The sequence below is a fragment of the Chanos chanos genome, chromosome 6 (assembly GCF_902362185.1).
Source record: "Chanos chanos chromosome 6, fChaCha1.1, whole genome shotgun sequence".
NCBI lineage: Eukaryota > Metazoa > Chordata > Actinopteri > Gonorynchiformes > Chanidae > Chanos > Chanos chanos.
In genome coordinates this window covers 38,359,969-38,386,778 of record NC_044500.1, presented here as the reverse complement: position 1 = coordinate 38,386,778, position 26,810 = coordinate 38,359,969, and the positions used below count along the sequence as shown (strand labels likewise).

Below are 26,810 nucleotides of genomic sequence, written 5' to 3'. Positions count from 1 at the left end.
AAAAACATTCTTGAGTGCAGGCTGACGGGAAAAGGGAAATATGCATAGCGCTCAGGAGGCATATCTTGTTGCATCCATGTCAAGTACGGTAAACGCGGTCTCAAGAACGAAAACTATGAAAAGTACTGAGAAAAGTGATGAACAGGAGTCTTCTGGACGTAATGACTCAATCTTATCTGGGGTCAATTTACAGAGTCAAACTGGGAACTAAAACTGCTGTAGCCCATCCAATACTTAGTTACCATCTGTATACCTTTACGTACAGGTATGGCAAATGATCGTGTCCTGGACCAAGATGGACACAAAACTGAAGAAGAAAAAAGAAAAACGAAAAAAAAAAAAAAAATACGACGGGTTTTTTTTGGACACAAACCTTATTTTCACCAAGAAAAACTGAACAGTAATTTGAAAGGCTTCACAGTAAGAAACAGAGAGTGCACCTACATTCGAGAAGTCACTTCAAAAATACATTTACTCTAACTGCACGTGTGACAGTAGCATCATACATTTTGGGAGCTAGCCTTTTAACAAAGAACATACAAGTGCAGGGGTGGATTCAAAAACCATAAAAATGAGTGCTGTGTGAAAGACAACTCATTGCCTTACAATGCACCTCATTCTGTACACCCAACCCCGTAACATGAAAAGTTGAAAACACCACAATACAAAACAGTGACAAGTGTGCTCTAAAACCAATGTACCAATGGCTTTGCTTGAGGTGGATAAAAAACACATTTCATTTGGCCTGGTAACTTTAAACACCATGTGTAAAACTAACCCTCTGGTGATATACATAGGCTAATGTTCATTTATTTTTCACTCCCTCTTTACTTTCAAAATTCATCATCTTTCAGCTTTTCAAATTTCATAGCCGCTTCCTCTGGTAGCAAAAGTGGTTGATTAGTTACAAATGCTGAGTAATTAAAGAAACGCGTCTTTCGGAAGAATAGAGAAGGAAAAAAAAAAAAAAAAAAAAAAAAGATTAGAACTGACAAGAAAAAAAACAAAACAAAACAAAAAAACCTCTCCAAATTCGAAATGAACTCCATGCACTCCAACTTGCCCATTCTGTTGAATTATTGCTTTCTTTATATAGCCTTTAAGGTATGCGTAGAACTTCTCTGTGTGGTGCATAGGTCTTCAGAGGGCAGGTGTCTGTGTGTCTGTGGCCACAGCCCCTGCTTTCTTCCGTCTCTTCATCAGCAGTGGATTGGAGGAGTCTTCAATGGTCTTGATTTTGATCTGTTCATAGTCTACCCTCATTGTCGCCAAGGCACTGGTCATTTCCTCCTAAAACACAATCGTATATGGTACATATGCTGTGTGTTGGAAGTCTGCTCAGAAAACCTCATGAAAAACGGAGAACGTCAAAAGGTTCAGTCAAAGGACTCGCTGCTATTCTTAACTCAAAATGAATGTGTAGATATTTGGCTTTTAAATACACAAATCATATGGCTTGTACTGTAAAATTACATCCGTCATTCCTGGTGAAAATTAATCCTGAGGTCCAGCTATGTTTATCATAGCATGCTGCATAAAGTCTAATGGAATTGGGTAGAAATAGGAAAATACAGTTGTCACGGGTCTCACCTTGACCTCTTCCCAAACATCTTTCTCTTCTTTCAGCACACGGCTTGTGTGGAGTGGGGTCTGGGGAACTTCCATTGACTGCTGCAAGTTGTGAGAAGCAAACCAAAAATGATATGAACACCATTTCAAGCTTAATATGGATTGCCTCATGTCCGTATACCCAGTAGACAAGACTCTCTGTACTCACATTGATCCAGGGGTGATTCATGAACTCTGTAATGGTCATCCTCTCTGTAGGCTCTGTTTTCAGCAATGTTCTGATCAGCTGCTTGGCTGCAAATCATCACAAATATTACCCATTGCTCAACCTGACCATTCAAAACAGTCACTCACATCGCTTCTGAGTCAAACCACAGGAATCCACAACATCCAATACCTTCTTCTGAGACCTCTGACCACTCCGGGTTCGGAAACTCGTACTGTCCCATACGGATTCGCCTCTTCATCCCTGGGGATATAGCTAATCCATGGTTGGAATAGAAAGGTGGGTAGCCACAGAGCCTAAATTTTACAATAGAAAAAGCAACTGATTTCAGTTAAATGGCTCACATTATTCATATGTTAAAATGCGAATTCAGGGGTTAGACTGTCTCTGAATACACAAGGAAACAAAAACAGGGAAGAAAACACAAGTTTGATGATTCACTTACAGAATATACATGATGACACCCAAAGACCACATGTCACAAGACTTGTCATACTTTTCTGGACCAAGAACCTCAGGAGCTAGAACAAGAGAAATGAATTTTAAAGTTTAAAAGGAATACGGACAACAAACTCCAAAGCCCCGGATGTGCCCTTATAGGTCCAAACATTACAGGCAACATCAAAGAAAAGGGCACCCATACGTGTACTGAGATATGCTAGATATGATGCAGTATGTACGTATGATTTTTCACATCAACTCTGGAGGTGGAATCAAAATGACACATCCCTTGTATCTAAGTATGACAGCATTTACTGAAATCCGAAAACAGCACACACAGAGTCATAAATTGCATTTATTCAAACAACAGATGATCTGCCCTTAAAACTAGACAAGCATCCGTACCAACATAATAGGGAGTGTAGCATGGGGTAGCCAGGGAATTGTGTGAAGTGGTCTCCTTTGCAAACCCAAAATCTGTCAGTTTGAGGACGGCATTGGGCCTTTTGGAGGTATACAAGAGGTTCTCTGGCTGAAAAACAATGCAGTAATAAATGTAAATGACAGGTTAAAGGGTGACATCACCTTAAAAATGTTCAAAGCTCCTCCATTTATACTATTTGACACCTCCCAAAAACAGATCACAACCTGTGAGAGTTTTACCTTGACATCCCTGTGTGCGATGTTTGTGGCATGCAAAAACTGGATGGCCTCTCCTATGCTCTTCATGATTTCCGAGGCTTCTGCAGGTGCAAAGAAAGACATCAGAATAACTACTCACGGTTAAATCTCAGGGTAAAATGACACCAATGGGGGGGCTCATGCAGTAATACAGTGATGCGTGATTAGCGATGGAGTGAGTTTTAAAATGAAGGTAAAACTTCACCTCTTTCAGTGAAGGCCTGGTCTCCTCTGTCCTGAATCCGACTAAAGAGTTCTCCTCCATCCATACTGCAAAACAAAAGAGGGGTTAGCTCCTGCAAAGGGCTAGTTGGTGGTTTAATGACAACTTCAGAAATCATTTATCAGAGTGGCTAAAGGATGACTCTACTTAATGCATAAATAAAATAAAAGCTTGAAACATTTTCTGTTAACAGTGCTCCTCTGCTTCCTATACAAGCTTCAGCTCCCACATGACCCATTCATTTAATCCCAGCACAAACACACCCTCCAGGAACGAGCAATAACAAATATGGCTATTCCTGTGGATTACACGCCAGTCTGTCTTCTGTGAAGAGATTCATTTCACGTAGCAATAACACAAGCAACAAGAGCACTTAGATCAACATATATGCTTGAGATAAGAAAGAAATATGCAAGTTCAGAGGCGGTAATTTACGATTTGTCATATCAATTCTTGAAGTATTATAAACATGATTCATACTTTTATTTTCTGTATGAGAGAATTTACTGACACAAACCAAAAAACACAGACGTAAATGAAAAAGGGAACACCTAGACTTTACTCATCTAGTAAGTCACCAAAGCACATCTGTGCACTACAACTAACCAGTTTTAAATAAAAACCACATGAAGGGGCTTCTTCTCACATCTGCCCACCGTCTAATTGATGTGGTACCAATATAGGGTCTTCTCCCTCTCATGCACACACGCTCGCACACACACACACGCACACGCACACTTCTCAGAGTGAGCCAAATGTTGAGCTGGACTTCTTGGAAACACGCCAGACGAGACAGATGAGTCAGTGGGGTCACTGGAGATAGAGGCAAGAAGAGACAGGCTCTGGCAGCTTTACTGTAGTTTCTCTTCTGCAGAAATCACTGAGCCAAAGTGCGTGAACTGCTCAGTCTGAACAGGCACATTTAAATGAATGACAAAGCATGGGAATAAAAGAATACGCTACATAAAGAAAAATCTAGCGAGCAAAATGAAGTGTGTGCACAACCATATCGTGTGGGAATGACCAAAATTGCATGAGATCTTGAACACCAGTGACCAGCAGCTGAACGAATGTTGTTAAGACGGTGGAATTACTTTATTAACAGAATAAATTTTATTTTAATAACTCTGCAAAGCTTGCAGAGTTTAATTTTTTCTTATTCAAGAACGGTTTCAAGCAAACAGTTTCACATTATATCATCAACAGCCAGCCAGAGAGAGACAGAGAGAGAGGAGAGAGAGAGAGAGAGAGAAAGAGAGAGACAGCGAGAGTCATAGAGAGAGAGGGAGAGAGAGAGAGAGAGAGAGAGAGAGAGAGAGAGTCATATGTAGGTGAATGACTTGACGAGTGCAACATGCACTCAGACCAATGAGTGGGAGCTTTTATGAAGTGGAATTGTGCAGCAAAAACCACAGCACGTTTCACCGCTTTCAATATCACTCAGTGCTGAGGTGCATTTCTGAGTTTACTCTAGGCTACATCATGTAAAAGCTGCATCAAGATAAAAACAAGGGCATTGTTACAACAGCTTCCGTCTCGCAATGGTGTGTGGATATTTCAGAAATCCCGTGGAAAAACATTGCTGACATGAAGACTATTATCAAACCCTGGCAAACATTCTGTCCCCTCTTCTCTCCCACCCTTAAGGGCGAGGGGGCGACGGGGAGGCTGAAGACGACACAGATTTGCATTTGTAGTCATCTTGCAGGGTGAAGGCCTTCGGTAACTTTGAAAATTCTTTTGTAAGCACTTCTAAACAGCGACGCAGTCAGTTTCCATCTGTGCCTTCATCGCCGTCTTCAGATCTCTAAGGTATCCGTTTCCTGTCACACCTCATCATGTGTGCTGTTGTATGATATTGTCAGGTTTCTTGTAATCTGTTGAGCCTGTGGTTGATCACATCATGGAAGCCTGAGAGGTACCTGAGCGACAAACCGCTCGCGGCAAAGCAGTCATATGTTCACTCATCTGCATGTTTTTGCTGTGACACCTAAAATGGTAAGGAGTGTGTGTGTGTGTGTGTGTGTGTCATGTTTAATGGTGCAAGGTTTTAACGCAATGGGCACCTTGCAACCACATTTACATTCCAAAACATGCCATCTTAAAAAAAACACTTTATTGGTCATGGATCACATGAGTATTTTTCATACAGAAAGGAATAAATGACAATAAGCTTTGACATTTACGGTGATTTTTCAGTCCTTTTGCCAGCCGTTGGCCATGAGCTCAGTGAAAATCCCTTGATTAAAAACAAAACAAAAGAAAGAGTTTAAAAAGCCAGCGAAATTGAGCAAATGAGCAACACCCGCACCCCACCCCACCCTACCCTTAATTCCAATTTAAGACAAATTAAAACAGCAAACCAAGCAATGTACATGCTGAGGTTTCAGATATGTGTCTTCGTGTTTGTTCTGAGGAAAGCGCCTTGCGGCCGTTAGGGTTGAGGTTGAATAAGCCTGAGCGATACTGAATGACTCAGATATGTACTTGGTAAAGTGGAGAGCAGATCCAGAATGATGTGGTAAGCACACACATAGCACAAGGGAAAGGATCACATCACCATTTGCATTAGTTACTCTTCACTGGGTCTTGGTTCTTAGATAACTGCCTATCTAATGACAAACCAGCAAGCAAGCATGTGACCTCATTTACAGACAGCCCTCTGGGGAAAACACCCTGCAACTACATGTAGAAAAATCTCACCTGGTACCCTGTAACCTGGTACCTTGTAATTCAAAAATGTCATGTAGCATTTCAGTGTAAAGCAATGAATGAAGGGCAGCCATTGATGCTCCCTGTTCCAGGGGACAACAGTACATATGCACTGGGAGTCTAGTACATCTGAGTGACCACAGTTCAGTAATGTGGACAGACAAGCAGTCGTCTGTCATCAGAGGTCAAAGAACTAAAATTATACGGCTATCCAAAGAAAGGAAACGTAAGCATTACACAGTTATCTTTGTGTCGACCGTGAATGTTCAGCCAAGAGTGTATGATAGTAACCCAATCTGTCAAGTCAATGTTGTGGCATGGACAAGTGAGTTCAGGGTGGAAACATGAAACAGTTTATCCTGCCTGAAAAGAGCAAGGAAAACCCCAGAATGTAGTTTATCCTGTTTAAAAAGAACATGGGGAGGGGGGAAAAAAAACCCCAAAACAGAATACACACAAACATCTAAAGGCCTGATCATGTCTTGTCCCTCAGTACCGCTGGGTGTGAACCATCTCTCCAAAACTCCAGTATATGATACTTTCAGCATGTATGTCACACTGAGAACATCTGATGTGGGTGCCTTGACAAACCAAACAGACAAAAACCAAGGTGTGATTTCGTAATTTCGATCAAAGTGTCCTGAGGCTGATGAGGAAAACAAAACCATGTGTAGTTCACTTCCAGCAGAGAACACTTTTAAGAGGAGGCTCTCCCTTTTCACTTCAGCCTTTAATGACCTACATTTAAAAAAAAAAAAAAAAAAAAAAAAAAAAAAAAAAAGACAAAGTAGGGCTTCAAAAACGACTTACACTGGAGTGAAATACTGTGGAACTGCTCATGGGATGGGCCGTTTCGTCGACATGAGCGAAGGGCATGATGAGAATATGATCAAGTTCAAAAGGAAAATCTCTTTTTTTCAGACCATCCTCCAATCACTTCCTAATTTGGCAGTACCCTGAGTAGTACTGCTGAGTGACGTAACCATATTGAAAGAGAGCACTATTTTCTTAGCCCTCCCTGCAAACACACACACAGAGGTCTGACGACTGGGACTGACGAGTCCTATCTATCCCCCCTGCCCGCTGTGATCGTGCAGATTCACGGCCGCAGTTGACACGCGTGAAACAGCTTGGATCTGAACCAAGCGTCCCTGATCAAAGACACACGGCAGTACTTGCATGCAAAGCCTGGACTGTGAACCCCCAAAATATTCTCACTAAGTCAAAATGGTTTACAAAGCGAAAGAAATATCGGAGACACAGCATTATCGTGCACAGTGCAAGTTACCACATCCTTTCTACGACAATAACAAGTAACGCGACAGTCGTATACTTCTAATAATTTATAAATAATCAGGAGTATCTGTACACATGATGGTAAACTTCTCTCTGGAGTAATGTGTACTCTGCTTTGTGGAACATTTCGATTCGATGCAGCATACTTTCAGATTAATTGATAACAGTGACTGTGACAGCACTGCAGGTTTGTTACACCTGAATGCTGACTCAAAAAACCCATGGGTGGTCTGCTGAGTGAACAGAATGTAGAGGAGAGGTGAAGTGAGACTAGGAGATCCAGGAAATGTGCGTTTTGTTGCGGAATAAGAAATGGGGGGTTTTTAATTCACTCAAACGGCAAGTGGTGTCTCACCCCATCTGTTTCACACACCTGCTGCTCCCCCATTTACAAGGAAACAGAACCAAGACACACACACACACAGACATATATATATATATATATATATATATAGGTCATTCCATGTCAAATCAGATAAGGTTGTTGTAGATCCCCCTCAGATTTTGTTCAGACCTTGTCCATATCATGAATGAGTCCCAAAACTAAGGCCTCTGAAATATTTCTGTTCAAATCCTATCTTTTCATATCTTTTCAGTCCTTGATATTATTTAATTTTTATAGTCTCAAAAACGCCTTATCTGGGAAGCCATGTTTGGGCATTAATATCTTGAAGTGTTATTCCTAGCCTCACCAAACTTTGAAGGATGGAAGACAAACATGTTCTCAGTATGACTGAACCATTAAAAGTTTGTCCTGCATGCCTATTGAATTTCTATAAGGCCCTAGATTTGGGAAAAAGTGCCTAAACTAATTCCTTAACAAGAGTGATACTGAGGGTATTATAAACCCATTTGTTTGCACCCATATGGTATCAATCATTAATTTTTACTTCAAATACAATCTTTTATTAATTTTGTGCCCATATTTGAGGTCTCTACTACCAATGAACATGAAGATATTGTGAATAAAACAAGGCCTGGTAGCATATTTTGGTCTCATTCATAGGACCAAAATGGTGTGTGGGGTAGCTGGTTGAACCATGAAAATGTACATGGAAATTGCTTAATGTATGGTTATTAAGGGTACAAAGTGCCAATGTCCTTCTGTTTTTCCTTCATACGAAAATAGACACAGATTTGATAGATATTTTATCTTTGGCAGAAGAACATTCATTTCAGGAGTGCAATTTTTTTGCCTCAGTATCCCCATGAATATTGGATTCCTGTGTCATAGGAATTGTGAGAAATAAAGGATATGTTTTCAGTATGTTCACTGGAATGGCGGGCATTTGAGATGGGAATTGTGTCTCTCGTAAGGTCCTGGATATGAGGAATAAGTGATATCCTAAATGGCCCTCTAAACTCAAGATATTGCGGTGGCCTTTGAGCACTTCCTAGCCACCAATTGGCAAATAATGCAGCACAGTGATTCCACCTATAAAGAAAACACCAAGCATGCACCCATTTCAGTCCTGCTGTTCAAGTTACATGGTTAAGGGATAACGGTTTTCATCACATGTAATTTCTAGTACATAATTTGCTTCATCTGCAATGGACTGGCAACCTGTCCAGGGTGTTTCCCCGCCTTTTGCTTAGTGAGTGCTGGGATAGGCTCCAGCTCCACCCTGCAACCCTAATTAGGACAAGCACCTTCGAAAACGAATGAATGAAAGACTGAATTTGCTACATTGCACATCATTTCCAATAAAGTTATTTGAATTTTTTAGATAGCATACATCAGAGTTAATGCAATTTTCTATAATGAGGCCCTGCGAGTAAAGAATACAGCTTGCATTAATGACCTATAGTAAAATGAGCCTACAGAAAACGTATTTCTTCACTACAATCAATATTTCAGAGGCTGGCATAAGTAGAGATAATAAGGGAAGACCCTGCTTCTTCATTATGGACTTTTTTTCCTAGAGGTAATACAATGCCTTTAACTACATGTGTTTATCTATGAAGGGGACATGGAAGGACATTGGCACTAAATGACTATACATCAAGCGTTCCATGTACATTTTCATGTTCCTACCAGCTACCCCACATACTATTTCGGCCTAAAAGATTGCATTTGAAGAAAAAAATAATTGATTGATACCATATGGGTGCAAACAAATGGGTTTATAATACCCTCAATATCACTCTTGTTTTGGAATTAGTTTTGGGACCCATTCATTATATAGACAAACTTCGAACAAAATTTGAGACAGTGCTGCAACCGCTTTCCCGGATTCTGTCTGATTTGACACGGGATGACCTGTACACACACACACACACACACACTATATGCATATACAAGATCTTAACCATGGTGCTGCCACACAAGCAGCCTCTTACATAAAACAGGACCAAATATTTTATTCAAAATGTTCCCTGGACTCCTGAGTGAGCTGCTCTTTAAATTCAAAATCCCAATTATTGGAGAAATAATCAAAACTGGAACATTATCTCTAGGCAAAGGTGAAATTCACACTTTTTCATTCCGCCATTGGCTATTATGTTTAACTTGCATTCATTAATACCACTTCCCATGTACTGTCTGTAACTAGCTTTAAAACCCTGCTTGCAAACCACATCCTCTTTTCAGAAGTCCACGAATTGGAAAAGATCAGCCTAGTTTGCATAGATAAATTAGATAAGAACTCTAATTTGCTGATTGACACACCTTGCTTACCACATTCTAAAAGCATAAATTAGGGATTTCTAGTAACAGGGCCTGAAGCAGCTGAAAATGTTAGAAGCAGTGAAATGGGGAAATTCTGTCTCTTAAAATAACCAGCAAATGGCCTAGAAGAAAATATAAGAGACATGCATTTCCTCTTTCTAAACACACCACATCTCGTAAAGTTCTTATGAAAGACAAGCACACTGAAAACTACTGGCTCAAGCAATTTCACCACCAACAAGCTTGATTAATTGGTTTAAGGGTTTAGAATGACTGTTAGGCCACAGGTTAGGGACAGACCTGAAACACATGTGAACACTAGGGGGCGATAAGTCCCACATGAATATAGAGACAATACAGACTGCTCTACAGCAACTGTCATTGTGGGAAAAACAAGGTTTTCTTCTTTCATGTGCATAGATGCAGAGATGTATTTTCATTTGCACCCTTTCAGGTTTGGCAAAAAAATGACTCACCATTCCATAACGATGAGCAAGCACTTTCTGCCCTGGTAAAGATTCTCGTAGACATCAACAATGCGGACAATGTGTGAACAGGGTGACGCTCGCCAGTGAAGCTCCACCTCTCGTCTGGCTTTAGGACAGTCTTGAAGCATCTGATAGAGAAGACAAGGAGAAGTGACCATTAAGACATTGAGTCTAAAACAGGGTATACTTAGAACAGTATTCCTGTGCTGTTCCACCCAAGAGCAAATGGGAAATTTGTGCAGTAGGAAATGTACGAGTTCAGTCATCACAAGACTGATTTGCAAGTATCAGAGACAAAAGATGACAACCAGCTGTTACAGTTTATGGCAAACTGAAATGGGCCAGGGTCTTTTTTTTTTTTCTTTTTCAGGCTGTTTAAGTTTAAAGAGCTTGGAGAACCGTTATGACAAAGCCATGGATTCTCTGTGACGTTCTGTTACATATCCTGAACATTTTCATAAACTCACAATGCTCTTAATGTGAGTTCAGACAAACTGCAGACAAACAGCAACCTATGATGTCTGAATACATCATAGGATCAAGGCAGGTGGCAGCAATGATTCCATAGCTTGCTACCAACATTTTAGTACCAAACTTGAATATCACAGGCACAATCACAGGAGTCGCCTGTGTTCACAGAACAAAGCTGATACTGGGGAAGAGGTTTCACAACATCTCTCGGTACATAACACTAGCAACCAAGCATTTACGACAATCTGGCTCCACCCTAGGGCAGCAGACCCACATTACAATAATACTGTTTTCTTTTTTCAGTGCCGTACAATGAGCTGATATTTATGGAACAACATGCCATTCATACTCATTCATTCCTTCTCCTCCACCATTGGGCCAACATGGTGATCAATCTGCCAGGGGAGAGAAACCCATAAAAAGGAAGAAGGGCAACTTTTCTGGACTAGGTTTGTGGTTTGTTCTCTATATGGGCCGTCGTGACAAACTATAATTCCTCATGCAATTTACGAGAGCACTGGCAACCAACCCTAGAGATGAGAAAGTGCACGGAGATTTAATGCAATCTAAGTATGAATCTCTTCTCTTTGCTTCCCTGGCACACTGGCGATTCAAATCAATTTTACTGCACATTAACAGATGCTATTGATATGGCTGTTAACTACAAGGCTCTAATGCCATCCTACCAGGATGGGTCTGCACCACGGTTCCCTTCAGTCACATAAAATGAAAGAATCAAATAATCTATATCCCGACAGGTTTTTTTTTTGTTATGAAGTTACAAAAAAAACCCAAACAAAAAAACAATACACGTTAGCCTATTTTTGAGAATTTTGTACATGTAAATATCATCTTTAAAAATGTAAAATTCAGTGTAATTCAGCTGATCTGAATTCAAGTCTAAGACTTATCCCATGTCCAGTAAATATCTTTACTAGCACCAGCCTACAATGCTGTAAACAGACACCCTATATTCTGGAGGGTTCTAATGTTGCTGGGGAAACAACATTCTCTAGTGGCAAAAATAGAGAGCGACAATTATTTGAGCAATTATATATCAGTAAGTATTCAAACAGATATCAACCGACCTGGGAAGAACCTAGTCAAAAAGTCTGTCAGTTTTCAGTATGTAACAGGGTTATGTACAACATGTTTACAAATGCATATAATACAGTTCAGTAATAAATGACGCTGTTTGCAGTAATTTTACACACCATCAAACCATCCACAATAAGGAGGAACACATAAACAAGTAAGAGTGGACAAGTCCAATGAAACCAAGAACGGGTGACAGAGCCAAAAATAGCTAAACCCCCACCCCCTCCATGCCACAAGGAAGAGACACAGCAAATATAGCCCAGTGTAAAAGCCAAACGCACACTAGAGACAAATTTAACACATTCCTCTCATTTGTCCAATAGCTTGGCTACGTATTTGAGGCAAGTAACCTGTGCAATTTCTTCAGCTCTCAGCCGCTGAGTCTCAAAACCAGGATGCAAGTAATTGAACAATACTGCTGAAAATCCTTTTACATTAATTTCACGTTAATCGTACGTTTCTTCGACGTTCAGCATTGAATTATGTGAGTCAAGGCATTTCAGCATTTTTATCATTCAGAGAAGTTGAATGTTGAAAATGGAGCACCGTGAATCTAACTAGCGCTGTGAAGTTCACAAGGGGTTCCTAAAATAGACTGGGGGGGGGGGGGGGGGGGTCTGAGGAGAGATTAAGGTAGTGATAAGGTGACAACAGGTGTACGAGCACACAAGCTTCCAGACCTAGAGGAAGACACCAAATAATGGAAGGACTAAAACGACATCAGTTTCTTTACTAAAAGAAACAAGGCCTTTCCTTGGCTTCAGAGCAGCTTCGGTCATTCTTGAAATCCTCCTCCACACTATTCAAACTACCTCTAGGGGGATCGTGGAACATTCTTCGAGAAAGAGAGCCTGTAGGCCTTTGACAAATGGAGGTAGACATGTACTTTGTGTTTAGGGCTCCTAAAACCCCCATAAAATTCAATAGGCGCTTTCGCACCGGAGGAACTTTTCCATAGTTCTTAGAACTGTTGGAGAAAGTACCCCCTTTTTCGCGTGTTCGCACCGCAGGAACTTAGAACGATTATAGTTCTTAGAACGCCGTTTTGATGGGCCTTTTTAGCTCCTACTTCAGGGTAGGTACTTTCGCAGCGCAATAGGAACCTTGTGACGTAGGTGTACAGCCATTGGTCCAGACACAGGTATATGATGATTGCAACCGCCATTTTTAAAGATCCGTGCAAAATATAAAGTCTTGGACCGTATTACATTTTGTTTTTGATATTCATGTCTAAAAATGTCTTAAAATGTCTGTAATTGTAGGAGGGGACACATGGTTTTTATGTTTTATTTTACCGCTATTTTATATCCCCCAACAATGACCATTTTGCAACGTCCAATGTATATTTGTACATTGAAGAGGTAGCATACACTCCGCTTCGGTAGGTGCTTGTGTGTCCGCTTGTGTGGCTGTGATCCGCATTTTAACCTAAAATAAGAATGTGTTGACGGCTGCGGCGGGGAAAAAGGAAAAAAAAAAAACACGATGCTGCGAGCAAGGGTCAGGCACAAGCGCTATGCTAGCACCCGAAAAGTACTATGCCCATCAAGTCATTCACTGCTACTGCGGTGGTAAATGCATAAATGCATTGGGAAATTATTTTTTCCATTGGACTGGGTCTATCGCCATACAGTTTTATTTTCGTTAATGAGAAGGCAGTTATAGGTTATCTAATGTGCAATCAATATTTCTGTCATTCAAATTCAATAAAACTCATTGTGTATGCTGTAGTCTAGTTTGTCGATTTCTTTTGCTGCAGTAATGGTTCTTTTTTTTCCTTTTGGAGGTATTTAAAAGGTCTTAAAGTCATTAAATTTGTACTTCAAAATGTGCATCTATCCTGGTTAGTCGTAAACAACAGCTCTTAGCTGCTATACCGTCGGCCGGCTTACGTCACTTCAGCGTTCCTACTGGCGATGCGAAAGCAAACAGAAAAAAGGCCCTAGAACGAATGTAGTTCTAGGGGAAGCTCCACAGGGGGTAGTTCCTATCGGATTAGACCCTAGAACTGTTCGGTGCGAAAGCGCCTAATGCTGGTTACTTCTTGAGCTTAGGAGTACTTGCGGCTGTCCTTGTATATATAAAATAACTCTCGAAGGTAATTAGCAATGTGTAATAGGGGCATTATCATCTAGCTAGAAGGGAACATCTTTAAGAAAAGACGCTTGCACCTCAGGGTGCACTTGGTCACTTAAAAGGGCTTTTTCTCCCTGTAGTTACTGTACTATACTGACTGACGAATCAGACCCAATGCCACTCATAAGGTGGCTGTTCATACTGATCTAGCACCATGATTGAGCGTTGGAAGGCTTCAGTGTGGGCTGAAGGCTTCTTCAAAAATCAACCCATCCATATATAGGAGAGAGTAAAAAAAAAAAGAATGATCAGATCATATTAGATCTAACTGGATCATCTACTGCTCTTAAGAAAGGTTTTGTACTCAGTAAACCAAGCTATGTGGTGTTGTGCAGCGGCCTTGGTTATACACTGTCTGAGTGGCAGCATAAGTCAGTTTTGTGAAGCTTGTGTTTGAGTTTTGTCAAATGGCCACTCTCTAATTTTTGAAGCCATGGTGTGTTTTTAACATATACCCTGTTAAGGCTTTAGACATAAAAAAACTCTGGTTTGACCACTATACATCTTATTTCACAGTTTTGCCCTTTTCTGGTTTACAGTCATATTTTCACACCATTCCTTTTAACATACTGAATAATGTTGCATCTCCGGTTAATTTTCAGTAGTCTTCAACAACTGGATAGTATTCTGTTAGACAGTCACATAAAGCCTTTTCTTATTGTTTAAGTGCTTAACTTTGACAAATCAACTTTTAATTTCATTTTGAAAATGAAGCATAAGCCAACCCTGACACAAACAGACACACAGACGGTAATGGCCTGTATACCCCATTACACAGTAATGTATGACAGGCAATGGAAAGAATCCTGCATGGCAGTGGCCTTTCCAGGGAGCTGCTCAAGCCAAGTCAGCCATGCTGCAGGATTCCTTTCACTGCCCACTACAAAATGACTGGGCATTCAAGCCATAAACCAGCTGATTTGACTGGGTGCTTGTTGTCACACCCTTTAACTTTTTTTTGACATTTACTTAAAGCTTAAATTGGTGTAGAGTTATTGTCCACCTATAGAAACCCATGAATGTGTTTCAACCATATATGTGTACATTAAGAAAAGCTAGCAATGAAGCCCCACTGGGGTTAGCAATACATGGTTTGACGTGCTGCCAGTCTCAAAAGATGTCTAATGCAGACAGATTTGCCATTTCAGTGGAGTCTGATTGTCTTGACATTTCCCTTTGTATAACATCTACTGACATGACAGACCAGAATACATTTCCCTGTGTACAACATCTATTCACATCAAAGACCAGAATACATTTTAGGACACGGTCAGGCCAAAGCATGAACTGTCAAAATTTATCACATGCACAGGTTTTTCAACACAATCAGACCCGATTCCTAATTATCAGTTGTGATGCACTACAGACAGTTCCTTAGACAAGATAACAAGAAAAACGTCTTTGTTCTTTTGTTAATAAAGAACCTTTTTTTCACCCCAAACAATATCCCTGTGCCTACTTTAAATGTAAAGGTGTCCAGCTTAACATCTTAGTAAATACAAAAGAGAAAATGAACAGTTCCAACTAGATTAATATGGAATAATATCATTTGACTGAAAAAAGCTTAATTTTAATTAATGTTGGAGCATATCTAAAAGTGGACCCTGTGAAAATGGGCCCATTTAATTGGACAACTCACTTCATTTCTGTGTGCACTTCCAGACTTTTGATCTTGAACAGTTTCATCAAAGTTACATATCCGGTCAAACTGAACCTATAAATTCCAACTCAAATTGTTCTAATGCTTAATCTCAGAAAGAAAACAACAGGGGGGAAAAAAAAAAATAGGTGTCATACAAGTAAAATTAGTCACAGCTGCAAGACTTGTCCTTTTTAAACGTGGGCACAGACTTAAGCTTTTGTAAAAAGGCAATGACAAAAGAGAAAAAAAGGCAATTTGACACATCGCATTGTTCAGCTGACGAACACAGTTACGTTAAAACCCCGCAAATGGAAAAGTTTGCCAAGCCAAGAAAAGTTCGACCTGATGTCAACTCTGGTAGACACGCGTGGTCTTCCTGTATTGTTCAGCCTTATTAGACAAAGGAGACACGTCTCCTTCTGACAGTTTCCCAAGGGGAAAAACAAGGCAGAGCAGAAATGCTCATCAGTGTCAGCTTGTTTTATTCCTGTGCTCAGAAACGTAGTGTGGATCTACCAAAAACATCCCCCCTTTTAGAACTTACAAATTTCATCATTCTTTTACACTGCTTGAGTGTGAGATGAAGAAATATCCAAGCACCCAAACATATTTAGACCAGATATGTAAATGATGGGTGGGATAAAATAATGCTAAATTAACAGTTGAGTGCATTTATGGCTGGTGTGTTTAAGCAGAGGATAAGGTTTAATAGTGGTGAATTAATCTGCCCTTTTTCGTCATTCCTTGGTTGCTAAGGATGTTTGAATCTATATATTCCATGTTGATTCATCCTTAACTGTGTAGTTATGAGTAAGATGAAAGACTCTACTCTTGCAGTGCAAACAGAAAAGAGCTATAAACAAGTGCGTCATGGCAGCTTATTGAACACGCTTGTATACACATCTTGCGTCACAGACTCTAAGCTTTGAAGGACAATGTAACTGATTACTCATAGCAACTTTCCTCGTATCCCTTCTAACCATCAGGAAACAAGGGGTCTGCCTTTGAAATCTCAGCTTTCACTGATCATGCTAGCACGTAGTGCTTTGGTCCCTAGGAAGCAGGCAACATATGGCAGGTAGTATAAAATCATTGCTGATACAGGGCAGAATTCTGGAAGTGTGTCAGATGGGGGGAAAGGCTTGCCTGAACGCTGCCTCCTATTAAACATGTGGTGAGCTGACGTCACTCCCTAAACCAACCAGTGCTCCTGCCAAAACCAAGGCACACATAAAAGTGCCCTCTAATCCCCTCTATGGATATACAACAGCACCTAAATCTAAGAAAAACAAAGTTAATATTTTAATCCATAATAGACTGGATGACAATATCATGCAAAGCTCTAAAAGAGATTTTGTAAAGTAATCCCAGTGTGCTGAAACTATTCTGTGGGTCTTTTTTGCTCTTTGCTAAGATATCTTTGACATAACAGGCTTTTAAATCTACAATGACAGGAGACTTGAAATAAATGAAACATCATGACCCATAATCTAGCGTCATCAAAATACATGTCATGTTTTTAAACATTTTCAAACATCTTTCAACCAACCATGGCACAAAGCTCTACCCAGTTAAAACAGGACAAGCCCTCCACTTAAATACCACCAGATTGGTGAGCAATCACACCCATCTGCTGCCGAGCTCTTTCAGCAAGGCCTTCATCCGCTCAGTTGGAGAATGGCAGATGTGGCCTATTCACCTTCCAGAAGCCCTGAACAAAGACTGCCCTCCACCTCCATACAAAGGGAGCAGCCAGAGGGGCAGGGCAAGGAGAAGGATGGGGGCTGGTGCAAAGAAGCATCTTCCACCTGCCTGTATTTAAGCATGCAGGAAACAACAGCCCTGTCTGGGATGGCTGAGCAAAGCCTCTTACTCTGATACCATGGTACTGGGGTGTTAAAAATCCTCTGGATGTTTGTATGGGCATATGCATGGTCTTCACTTGGATGAGACTGTTATTAACTCTTGTCTGGGCATTGAGCTAAGCTGAGCTGAGCAGCACCGGGGCAAACATGTTTGTGTCAGAGTAAATTTGACCTGATTAATGACATCTGCCAAACAGGTACCCTCCACTTGTCCTTCAAAATTGACAACACAGGAGTAAAAGACCGAGTCACAGTCTATGAACAAAGACCAGGGGACTTCATTTAAAAGAGATCTATCTTCACTGTGTTCGATCGACACCAAAAACGAAAGAGATTAAGGGAAAACAGTCAAAATAACTGTAGACTTGGGCCTCATGTATAGGAAAAGGGTTGACTTAGTTTCCAACAGTGTTAGTGTTGCGTTTGTCCGTAGTGTGGTTTTTCATGCAATGAAACTGAATATACTTCCATAATTTGCACAGAGCATCATAACATACCACTTGACAAAGACATTATGAAAATCATCCACTAGGTGTCATTAAGTACAAAGACATTTTATGCGAATTTGTCTATGGGGGTGTCAACAGTTTCATTTTAAATCATCTGCTACACAGCAGCTGTGTCACTTCCCCAGGCAGTCTAAGTCAACACTCAACAGTGAATGAACTGCCATGAAATGCCAGGTAGCCATCTTTTTGAGTCATCCTATCGCTGTCAGAGTCTCTTATAAAATCACAACGGACGCTGAAACCTCAAGCTGTAATTCCCCTTTAATTATCAGATGACATTTTGGTAGCGCCGTTCCACAGAGAAGAGCGACACTACGACGACAGACACAGATTTGAATGCTGTCTTCCTGATCAGTTTGTGACAGTGGTCAAGAGATCGAAAACCACACAACGGAACGCGGCCAATGACAAGCTCGGCTGGAAAGACAGAGCTGATGAAACAGAGACGACTGATGACCTAACGTATCAAATTTCCCTTCCTTGTGAACGTTGACTCTCTGGAACCTACCATTCAACAGACTATTTCCTGTTTCTCTGAGGAGAAATGGCAGTCATATGATAAGACAATCAGTCTTAGCGCTTCCCACTGCAACAGAGACCCTTTTGAGTTTTCATATTTCGCTATGCTTTTTGTATTTTTTTTTTTATTTTCTTTTTTTTCATTCGCATGCAATTACAAAATACTGGCTTTTATGCCAAGCCTTCATTGTGACAGCAAGATACTTTGCATGACTGTCTTTACATTTAGCCTCTTTGAGTACATTTTCAGATTAGTTCATCTCTTTGCAAAGTTGTCTAGATCTAAAGAAAAACATAAAGTAATCTAAAGTGAGAGAAATACAAAACACATTGATAATGACTACATTGATGGTGACTGCTTTGAACGCCCCCCCCCCAAAAAAAACTGTTACTGTTTGGGAGCTGAATGTATTTATGACTGTCAAGGCCCATTACCTCACTTAAACTGAGAACAGTATGGGAGTAATCTAGGATGGAAAAAGTGAAATGGACTAATTATAGTAAACAAAAAATGCTTTATTTTATGTAAACACATGCATTTCATTAAAACAAGTCAATTTCGTAATCCTACCTGTGATTTCACAAATAGTGAATCCTAAAGCCCCTAGTCCACTCATAAAAATCTTGGTCAGCATCACCGGTCTTGTTTCATCACAAATCATAAGTAAAACTTCTGCCATGCTGTCCCAACTGTAATATTACACAGGTTTACATTTTCATCCATCCTTCTCTTTACAATAACACAAGGTTACCAGTGGAAACAGTGAGACGCCTCAGATGTGAGCGAATGAAATTTTAAACACAAACATTTTGAGGACTGTAATATGATGCAGAGCAGCATGTTGACCCTTCATGTGTGAATGTGTACAACAAAAACCCAAAGAGAGGGAGGCCACACCAACTCACAGGCTGTTAATACAACAGATTCCAAAGGGTGTGACCAATTCACACATCAAAACAAAGAGAAAAAAAAAAGCGCCTTGGTTCAAGGGTTTCGTTAGTCCAAAAAAAGTACCCCAAAAGCTCTAAAAAGAGGAAGTGCATGATGACTGTCGGCCTTAGACCAAAACAGAAAAAAGGTAGTGCACCTAAAACCTCACTTGTCTTTGGCTTAACTCATGAATGTTTAGGCTACACTAAAATGTGCTTCAAACTGTTCCCTCATACTTTGACGCCACCATTTAGCCTATTTGAACAGGACACCGCCATGGCAACTCTGAGCAGCCATCTATGAATAGAAACACCCTGTGACTAGGTCTGGATATTGAGAATTTTCCACTGTACACAACCCTTAACTTCATTTTCTTAAAAAAAAAAAAAAAAAAAAAAAAAAAGAGGGGAAGAGAGAGACTAATCTGCTTCTTGGGGGAAAAAAAAGTCCAGGAGTACAAAATATCCTACCCTGCATTTCTAAGTAAACCACCAAATAGTGTTTTTAAAAATAGGGAACCTTTAAAGAAAAAAACAGGCAAAGCAGAAAGAGAGTTGAGATCACGTACGTTTCCATTGTAAAATGGACATTTGAGTTGTACTGTGCTGTGTGCTGACAGAACATTTAATCACGAGATTAAAGGAATAAGAGCAATTCCCATGGTTTTGTTCATGTAATGTGGATCTGTTTGATAGATTTGGACTGGTCATAACCTCAGAAGGCTTATATGGCAGAAATATTAGGTTCCGTCTGGTTATCTAATAAATGTTTCAGGTCTTCAGCATACCGAAGAACCGGATATTTTAACCGTTCCAAACAACACTAGCATTCATGTGGTCTTTTTAAAAAGTGAAAGCAACATGTCTGAAGGAGAAACATCTACCACATCAACAAAACACTATCGTAATATTAGGCTGGTGTGGTTCAAACCCGACCACATAAATCCATTTCCATTTTCCTAAAGAAATAATTCTAGAAACATAACACACACAAAACATTGGAAATCTGCATCAAAACAAGCGCTACCACGCTAATGCCATTGCATGTAAACCAATCTGGCTTAGGCATGGCTTTCAGATCTGTATTAGACTGATGGACTGATGCAGAAAGCTTCAACAGAAACGGAAGCATACTCTGATCAAGCCTGTGAGAGGGAGTGGAACTCTCGGGCTCCATCAAAGTGCCACATCCTTCCTTCCTCCTCTAAGAGGTCTAAGAACCAGCTCAAGTTTAGGACCAAGTGAATGGTGCACGGATGGCTGGGTTTGCGTGATCAGTCCCCCAAAATGCATTTTCGTTTGACCACAGTCCAACAAGAAACTAACGCTTCATCCGTCACATGACTTCCTCATCTGGGAGCCAGAACGCAAAAATTCCATCAAACCATTCGTCATGAGTTTATCTTTTCCTCAATCAGCACAGCTGGTTTATTCTCACACAACTGAAAAGTTAATATGGTTTCCTTCCACTTTCCCTTATGGGGCCCTAGTTAATAACCTATTTCTTTCTTTCTTTCTTTCTTTCTTTCTTTCTTTCTTTCTTTGTGTTTGTTCTTCATTCCACTTTCAGCTAAATGAGACATGCTCAAAAAAAACCAACCAAACAAAAAAAAAAAAACATGCTACATACTCGCATACAAATATCTGTATACTTTAAAAAAGGTACCTACTGAAAGACAAAGTAAACAATACAGAATCTGAAACTGCTCAGTATATGTTTGTTGCTTTCATACTAATGACCGGATTCAGCGTTGATGACTAAACTCCAAGACTCCTTTCACATTCTGCTCATCACAAAAGCCTTTAGGCCCTACTAAAGAGACAGCTGACTGTCTGACCTCAATCAAACCAGACTGTTCTGCTCTTCTGTAATCAGGCTATGCAAATTTCTGATGAATCAAATCAGCGTAGTAGTACATCCTCTTCAGGGCCCGCCATATGACCTCTTCACCAAGATAAAATGACATATTTGGTTCAGCTTTTTAGCTCATACAAACCACAGTGAAATTTGTCTCTACAATTTTTAAAGCCATTCTCAGAGTGTACTGCTGAGAGTACACGGCAAAGGGACAACACTCATCCAGACATCATAACCACCACTTATAAAGATTTAGTCACCTCACAAACCAGATGTTGACTAGGTGTTCAAAATACTGGTAAGATTACACAAGATAGACCCATTTCATGACATGGAGAGTCAGGATGAGGTAAATACATGGATCTCTGAGAACACAGTAACTAGAAGGAGGGAACAGTTGTGACAATGACGAAAAACATTTACTCAGCGCGGAGGCAGTGGTCAAATGACCCAATAAGTCAAGAGCTTGTGGTTAAAGAAAATCAAGTCAAGGAGGATGGGGAAATTTTTGTGAAGACGCTGTCTAAATGAAGACCAGTTAAATGAAGTAATGTGACTTCATATTATCTGACGAGTTAAATGCGTGTCCCCGGCTACTGAAGATCTTATTAATAATTAACCTGAGTTATTATGAATCAGCCTTGTGCAAACTGTGTGCGAGAGAACCCAAAGTATGCCCAGCAGGCTTCAAAAGGTTAACTTTTCATTTCAATACAGTGGGAATACACTTTCTTCTCAATAGGTTGTGACACGTGTAGAAAAAAAACAGGTTTGCGTCATCATTCAGCAGCAGTCCGTCACAGGGTCAGGGCTCAGGGAAGGGAGTGCTGTCAAACAGGAGCTGATGGATAAATATGTTGATCACAAGACCCTGGCAGAGAAAGGCCTTACAACACAGACTAAGAAAATGAAACCACAGCGTAGCTATCAAAACAAAGAAAAGACTTAAATGAAAAGCGAGGAGTGAGAGCACCAGTGTTAAGAGACGGCTGAAGTGACATTCAAAAACTGGATTAAGTGACTTTCCACATAAAGAGCCATTTAACTGGAGAGCAAGAAGTGAATGCTACCTTACAGGAAGTCAAAAAGTAGTGTTCTATTCTGAAGTGTGTAAGACCCATGCCCACATAAACTTCACACACGCAATGCGTGGTTTTTAATTCTCAACTTCTAGGTGTGAAGATACCATGATCAAGCAACACATTTCTGATGTGTAACACAAATGTGAGCTGACGGATCACATTATGGAGTCAGCCCTTATGATGGACAGAGAGAAAAAGAAGAGATGGGCTATTCATACTGAAGAAAAAGCCAATTGCCCATAACGTATTAAAAAACTGGGAAGTCAGCTTCAGATGGAAAAAAAAAAAAAAAAAAAGTCTCTAAAGTGGGAATGGGAAGCATGTCTAAATGAACAGCTACAGAGAAGATGATGCCTTTAGCTTTGCTGCTAAAGGCGTTGAGAATTGTTACAAGATTGAAGGTAACTATACTGGCATAAATTCAACAGGATAGGGGTGTGTAATCAGACCAGGACTTGTTACCTGGAAGGCACAAACTCAACCTTATAAGCCAAATACCATAAGGCCCAAGTACAGAGGCCTCAGCTGTCCTGTTTTTTTGTGGTTTCCCGTTAAGCATTCATCCAGACGGCCCTTTGTTTCCCTTTACCGAGAACTGTGTCTGACTGTCATCTACTTTTTAATGATCCTAACAAGTCTAAACAAAGTCCTCTACACGTGCACATAACTGCAGAGCGGTTTAACTGTAGACTAAATCTCGCTTGGAACATGAAACATAATGCTGGTTCTCTTCAATTTTAACTGCAATTCAGTCAAAAGGATTTACCTGCGGATCCAAATTAGAGACAAGCCGATGAGGTGACCTCACCCAAAAGTCTAGCTTTACATATCGCCTGTGAAACAGTTTTGAATAAACCAGATAGTAAGTCCTTAAACGCTACGATCAAAGTCATAATTCCTGTGATCCACGAGCGACTGCATTGTTTTAGCATATCAAGGTACGATAAAGAAGAGAGACCTCGCTTATAAACTGAATACTGCATGGTCTGCATCATAGAAACATGAGGCAACCTTTTCAGAGGCTCAGTACTATAATACCAGATATTAAATGGGACATAATAGGATTTGTGTTCATCAAAATGAATTAGGGACCAAATCAGTGTCCAAGTATATTGAGTCATACTCATAAAAACCAGACAACTGGAAAAGAATTGCTTTTCCTTACAGTACTGGGGTTGAGGAGAGAGCCATCAACCGACTTTGTGAACCTGTAAATGAATCCTTCTCTAATTTCTTTCCTCCACGCTGAGTTACCTGTATGCACGGATGACATAAATAATCCAACATTAACAAAGGCATTAAGTGTTCTGGTGCAGCTTGTGCGCACGTCAACTATTAATTAACCTCGACAAGCCCTTTTTAACCCTCCTAGAACACATCCCAGGTCATCTTCAGAAGCATGTCTGTATTTTGATTAGTCTGCCTCCCAGTCCATCGTTTTCCACCACGCGCTGGCATGCACTTGCTCTATTGCTAAAAACAGCCGGGCCTGGCGGGGATGATGAATGTAGACCTGGGCCAGAACTGACACCGGAGAGCAGAGAGCTCCAACATGATGACAGAGGCTGAGCTAGGACGGTGACATCACCTTTGTCACAGTTAAAGCAACAGGGCTTTCATTCAGCGGAAGCTCAAGCAGGGCACTTAAGCTTCAAAGGATGTCTCAAGGGTCCAGGTTTCATCTAAAACCTTCTGATATACATTCAGACATAAACTTACGAAATGCAACAAAATAAAAATGCAGCCTGTAGACAAGCTTTCAAATTATAAATACAATTTTGCCATCGCTGCATGGAGAGGACTGACTGTAAATCAGGTAGATCAAGTAAAGTAAAATAAAGTGATGAAAAAACGAATACCATAACAGTGGAGGTAGAAGGAGCTGAACAAAACCATAACAAGGTTACTGTTTCAGGGGACAGTCACTTACTTTTGCCGGTGTAGATAAAAGTGAGAGTTTTTTTCATGAAAATGAAAGTGAGTATTGAATGGGTGAAGTAAAAAGCACACAAGCTTCATTCACATCACAGACAGAGGCAAATAATGCATTTCATATAGAAAGATTAACGAGGGCGTGAATGAACACCTCTGCGTTTATGCCGAGTCTCTCTAACCAGACAGTGAGTGGGAGAACATGGCCCGAGACGTGCAACCGCTCTGACCTTTAAAACAAACAAACATATTGTGCTCTCTTTTCATCTTTATTTCTCCTGACTTGACAATATAATGTCAATCGAGCATTCTCTTGTTATGGTAAACAATAAGTGCAGCAGTTAAATCGTTTTATCTGACCATACAACAACATCTGTAACTCTTAAAAGTAATATCTTAATCTCCGAGGGTGTTTTTTTCTGTAGGACGTTAACTGTGGTGCAAATAAGAGCAATGATTGTCAGATAATCAGACTCGGGAAAACGCCCAACAGCACTTCATGTACTTACATTCTTAAACAACAAAGCAAATTAAATTTGATACCAGCTTTAGAACAATTACGAGTTACACGTGGGTATCATACACAAATTGATCGTCTATATAATCCGTTAGGCATGCAGCCCTGTATTTCTAGATAAATGAACTCTCACTGGTCAAATCCTTCGGTGCACATGAAGAGATCAATTAAACACCACAAAAAAAAAATCTAACTACTCATCGCAACAGTCTCTGGGTAATCCCATCGTTTCCCAATTGCGGAAGTATAGAGAGTTAGACTTCATATGTTCTGGTAAAATAAAATCTGGTAAAATACAAACACGTGTCTACTAAGAGGCTCTAGTCTAAGAATAAAGTTAAACTATCCGAGGGGTATACAAGCAAAATTATTGAATTTTGCCACTTCGCAATGATATCACACGGCGAATAATAGATTGCTAGGATCGCCACATGTCCTGAGTAGTCAGCTGTGATTGTCCCCGCGAAATAAATGACAGTAATGCTTAAAGATATACACTCAGTTGAGGACTTCAGTGATGGATAACTAAACACTGAAATGTTTAATATAAACAAGAATTAGGTTAATCATAAATATTTACCAATATATGATATACGTCTATTTATTTAAAAAGAGAAAAGAAAAGAAACAGTACTTACACGAAAGTTTAAGGTTCGTCGACAACCAGTTCCTTATTTTTAAATTAGGCTGTGTTCTATCTGTTAATAAGTGGGCTCTGTATCTGAAACATTACATTATAGGAAAGGAATGATGGCGAAAGACCAGCATGTAATAGTATCAACATACGGCAGGCTTACCTTTAAGGCATACTTCTCTCCAGTTTTCTTCTGAAAGATTTCCAAAACCTTCCCATTGATGCCAAGGCCAAGGACATGACCTGTGACCTTGTAATCATCAGTTATCGCATTCTTCTTTATTTGTACTGTGGGTTTTACATGAAACTGAGCGAGGTTCTGTTGTTGCAGGGCTTGCTGTTGTTGGTTCGGGAACACCGGCTGATTCTGTGCGTTCGACAGCATAATGACCAAGAAGAGACAAGGAGATGGCTCCTTTCCCTCCTCTAGAAGCTATTTTTCGTTAAGTTCGATCCTTTGGAAAAAACTAGCTGGTCACCGAACAAAAAACCGGCAACACGTGAACACATTAATTAAACGCGGTGATTTCTAAAGTGGAAACAAAGTAGAAAACTTCTTTTACTAGCTTACGTAGCAAGTTGCTTTTCGGCAGTTAGCTATCTAGCTAATATCCATTTCGAGGGTCAGTCCGCCAATTCGCCAAGAGCAGCAAACAGTTACCGTAGGTCCGTAAAAACAGTTTGAATTATTACGTGTATATGAACAAACTGTCTTACCAATTTTCTCAATCTGAAATTAATATTTCAAGTAGTGGAAACGTATGAAGCTCAAAAACTAGCAAACACTCGCACTGTCCTTTAGCTAGCTACTTTTCGACCAGGCTGTTCTCTGAGCATTTTTTTTCTCCCTTGACGTCATGGCACTGGCAGGAATGCCTTGGTTCTTAAAGGAGAAGTCCATTGAGAAAATACGACAAGCCAACGTACACATATTGCAACAATGGCGTGACGTGATTTGAATTTATTCGTTCAGCAGTTAAAACAAAAAGGCCAATAAACTTTCAGTTGACTATTTAATAAGAGGTGTATTACCAATTGGTTACAATTCATTTAAGTGATGACGGTGTGAAACTGTCGAATTAAACAACATGCTCTCGGCTCTCTACACAAGCAGCACGACTTCAGTGTCCGTAATATGGTGCGTGACTGTTTTGACAATGCCTTGATTTAGGGAAAAGTACTCTGTCCTTTCTCTGGTTTCACTGACACAACAAGATGGTCGTAATGGTGCGTAATGTATAACATTTATTTTATGTTGTTTCATTATGTCACCTGATATATATTTTGAAATGTCTTAAGTTTGATTTCAACAG

At 40.2% G+C, this 26,810-nt stretch overlaps 1 protein-coding gene across 1 annotated transcript; it reads right to left on the bottom strand.

The window, feature by feature from the left end:
- Window positions 1–1,014: 1,014 nt before the first annotated feature.
- On the bottom strand, window positions 1,015–26,277 carry mapkapk2a (MAPK activated protein kinase 2a). The gene is made up of 10 exons (XM_030776380.1): window positions 25,661–26,277; window positions 10,293–10,432; window positions 3,123–3,187; window positions 2,900–2,979; window positions 2,642–2,768; window positions 2,241–2,316; window positions 1,967–2,091; window positions 1,778–1,863; window positions 1,591–1,671; window positions 1,015–1,290 (listed from the first exon to the last, which is right to left on the bottom strand). Exons 1-10 carry the CDS (start codon window positions 25,880–25,882, stop codon window positions 1,141–1,143), a joined length of 1,152 nt encoding a protein of 383 aa, XP_030632240.1. The 5' UTR covers window positions 25,883–26,277; the 3' UTR covers window positions 1,015–1,140.
- Window positions 26,278–26,810: the final 533 nt, after the last annotated feature.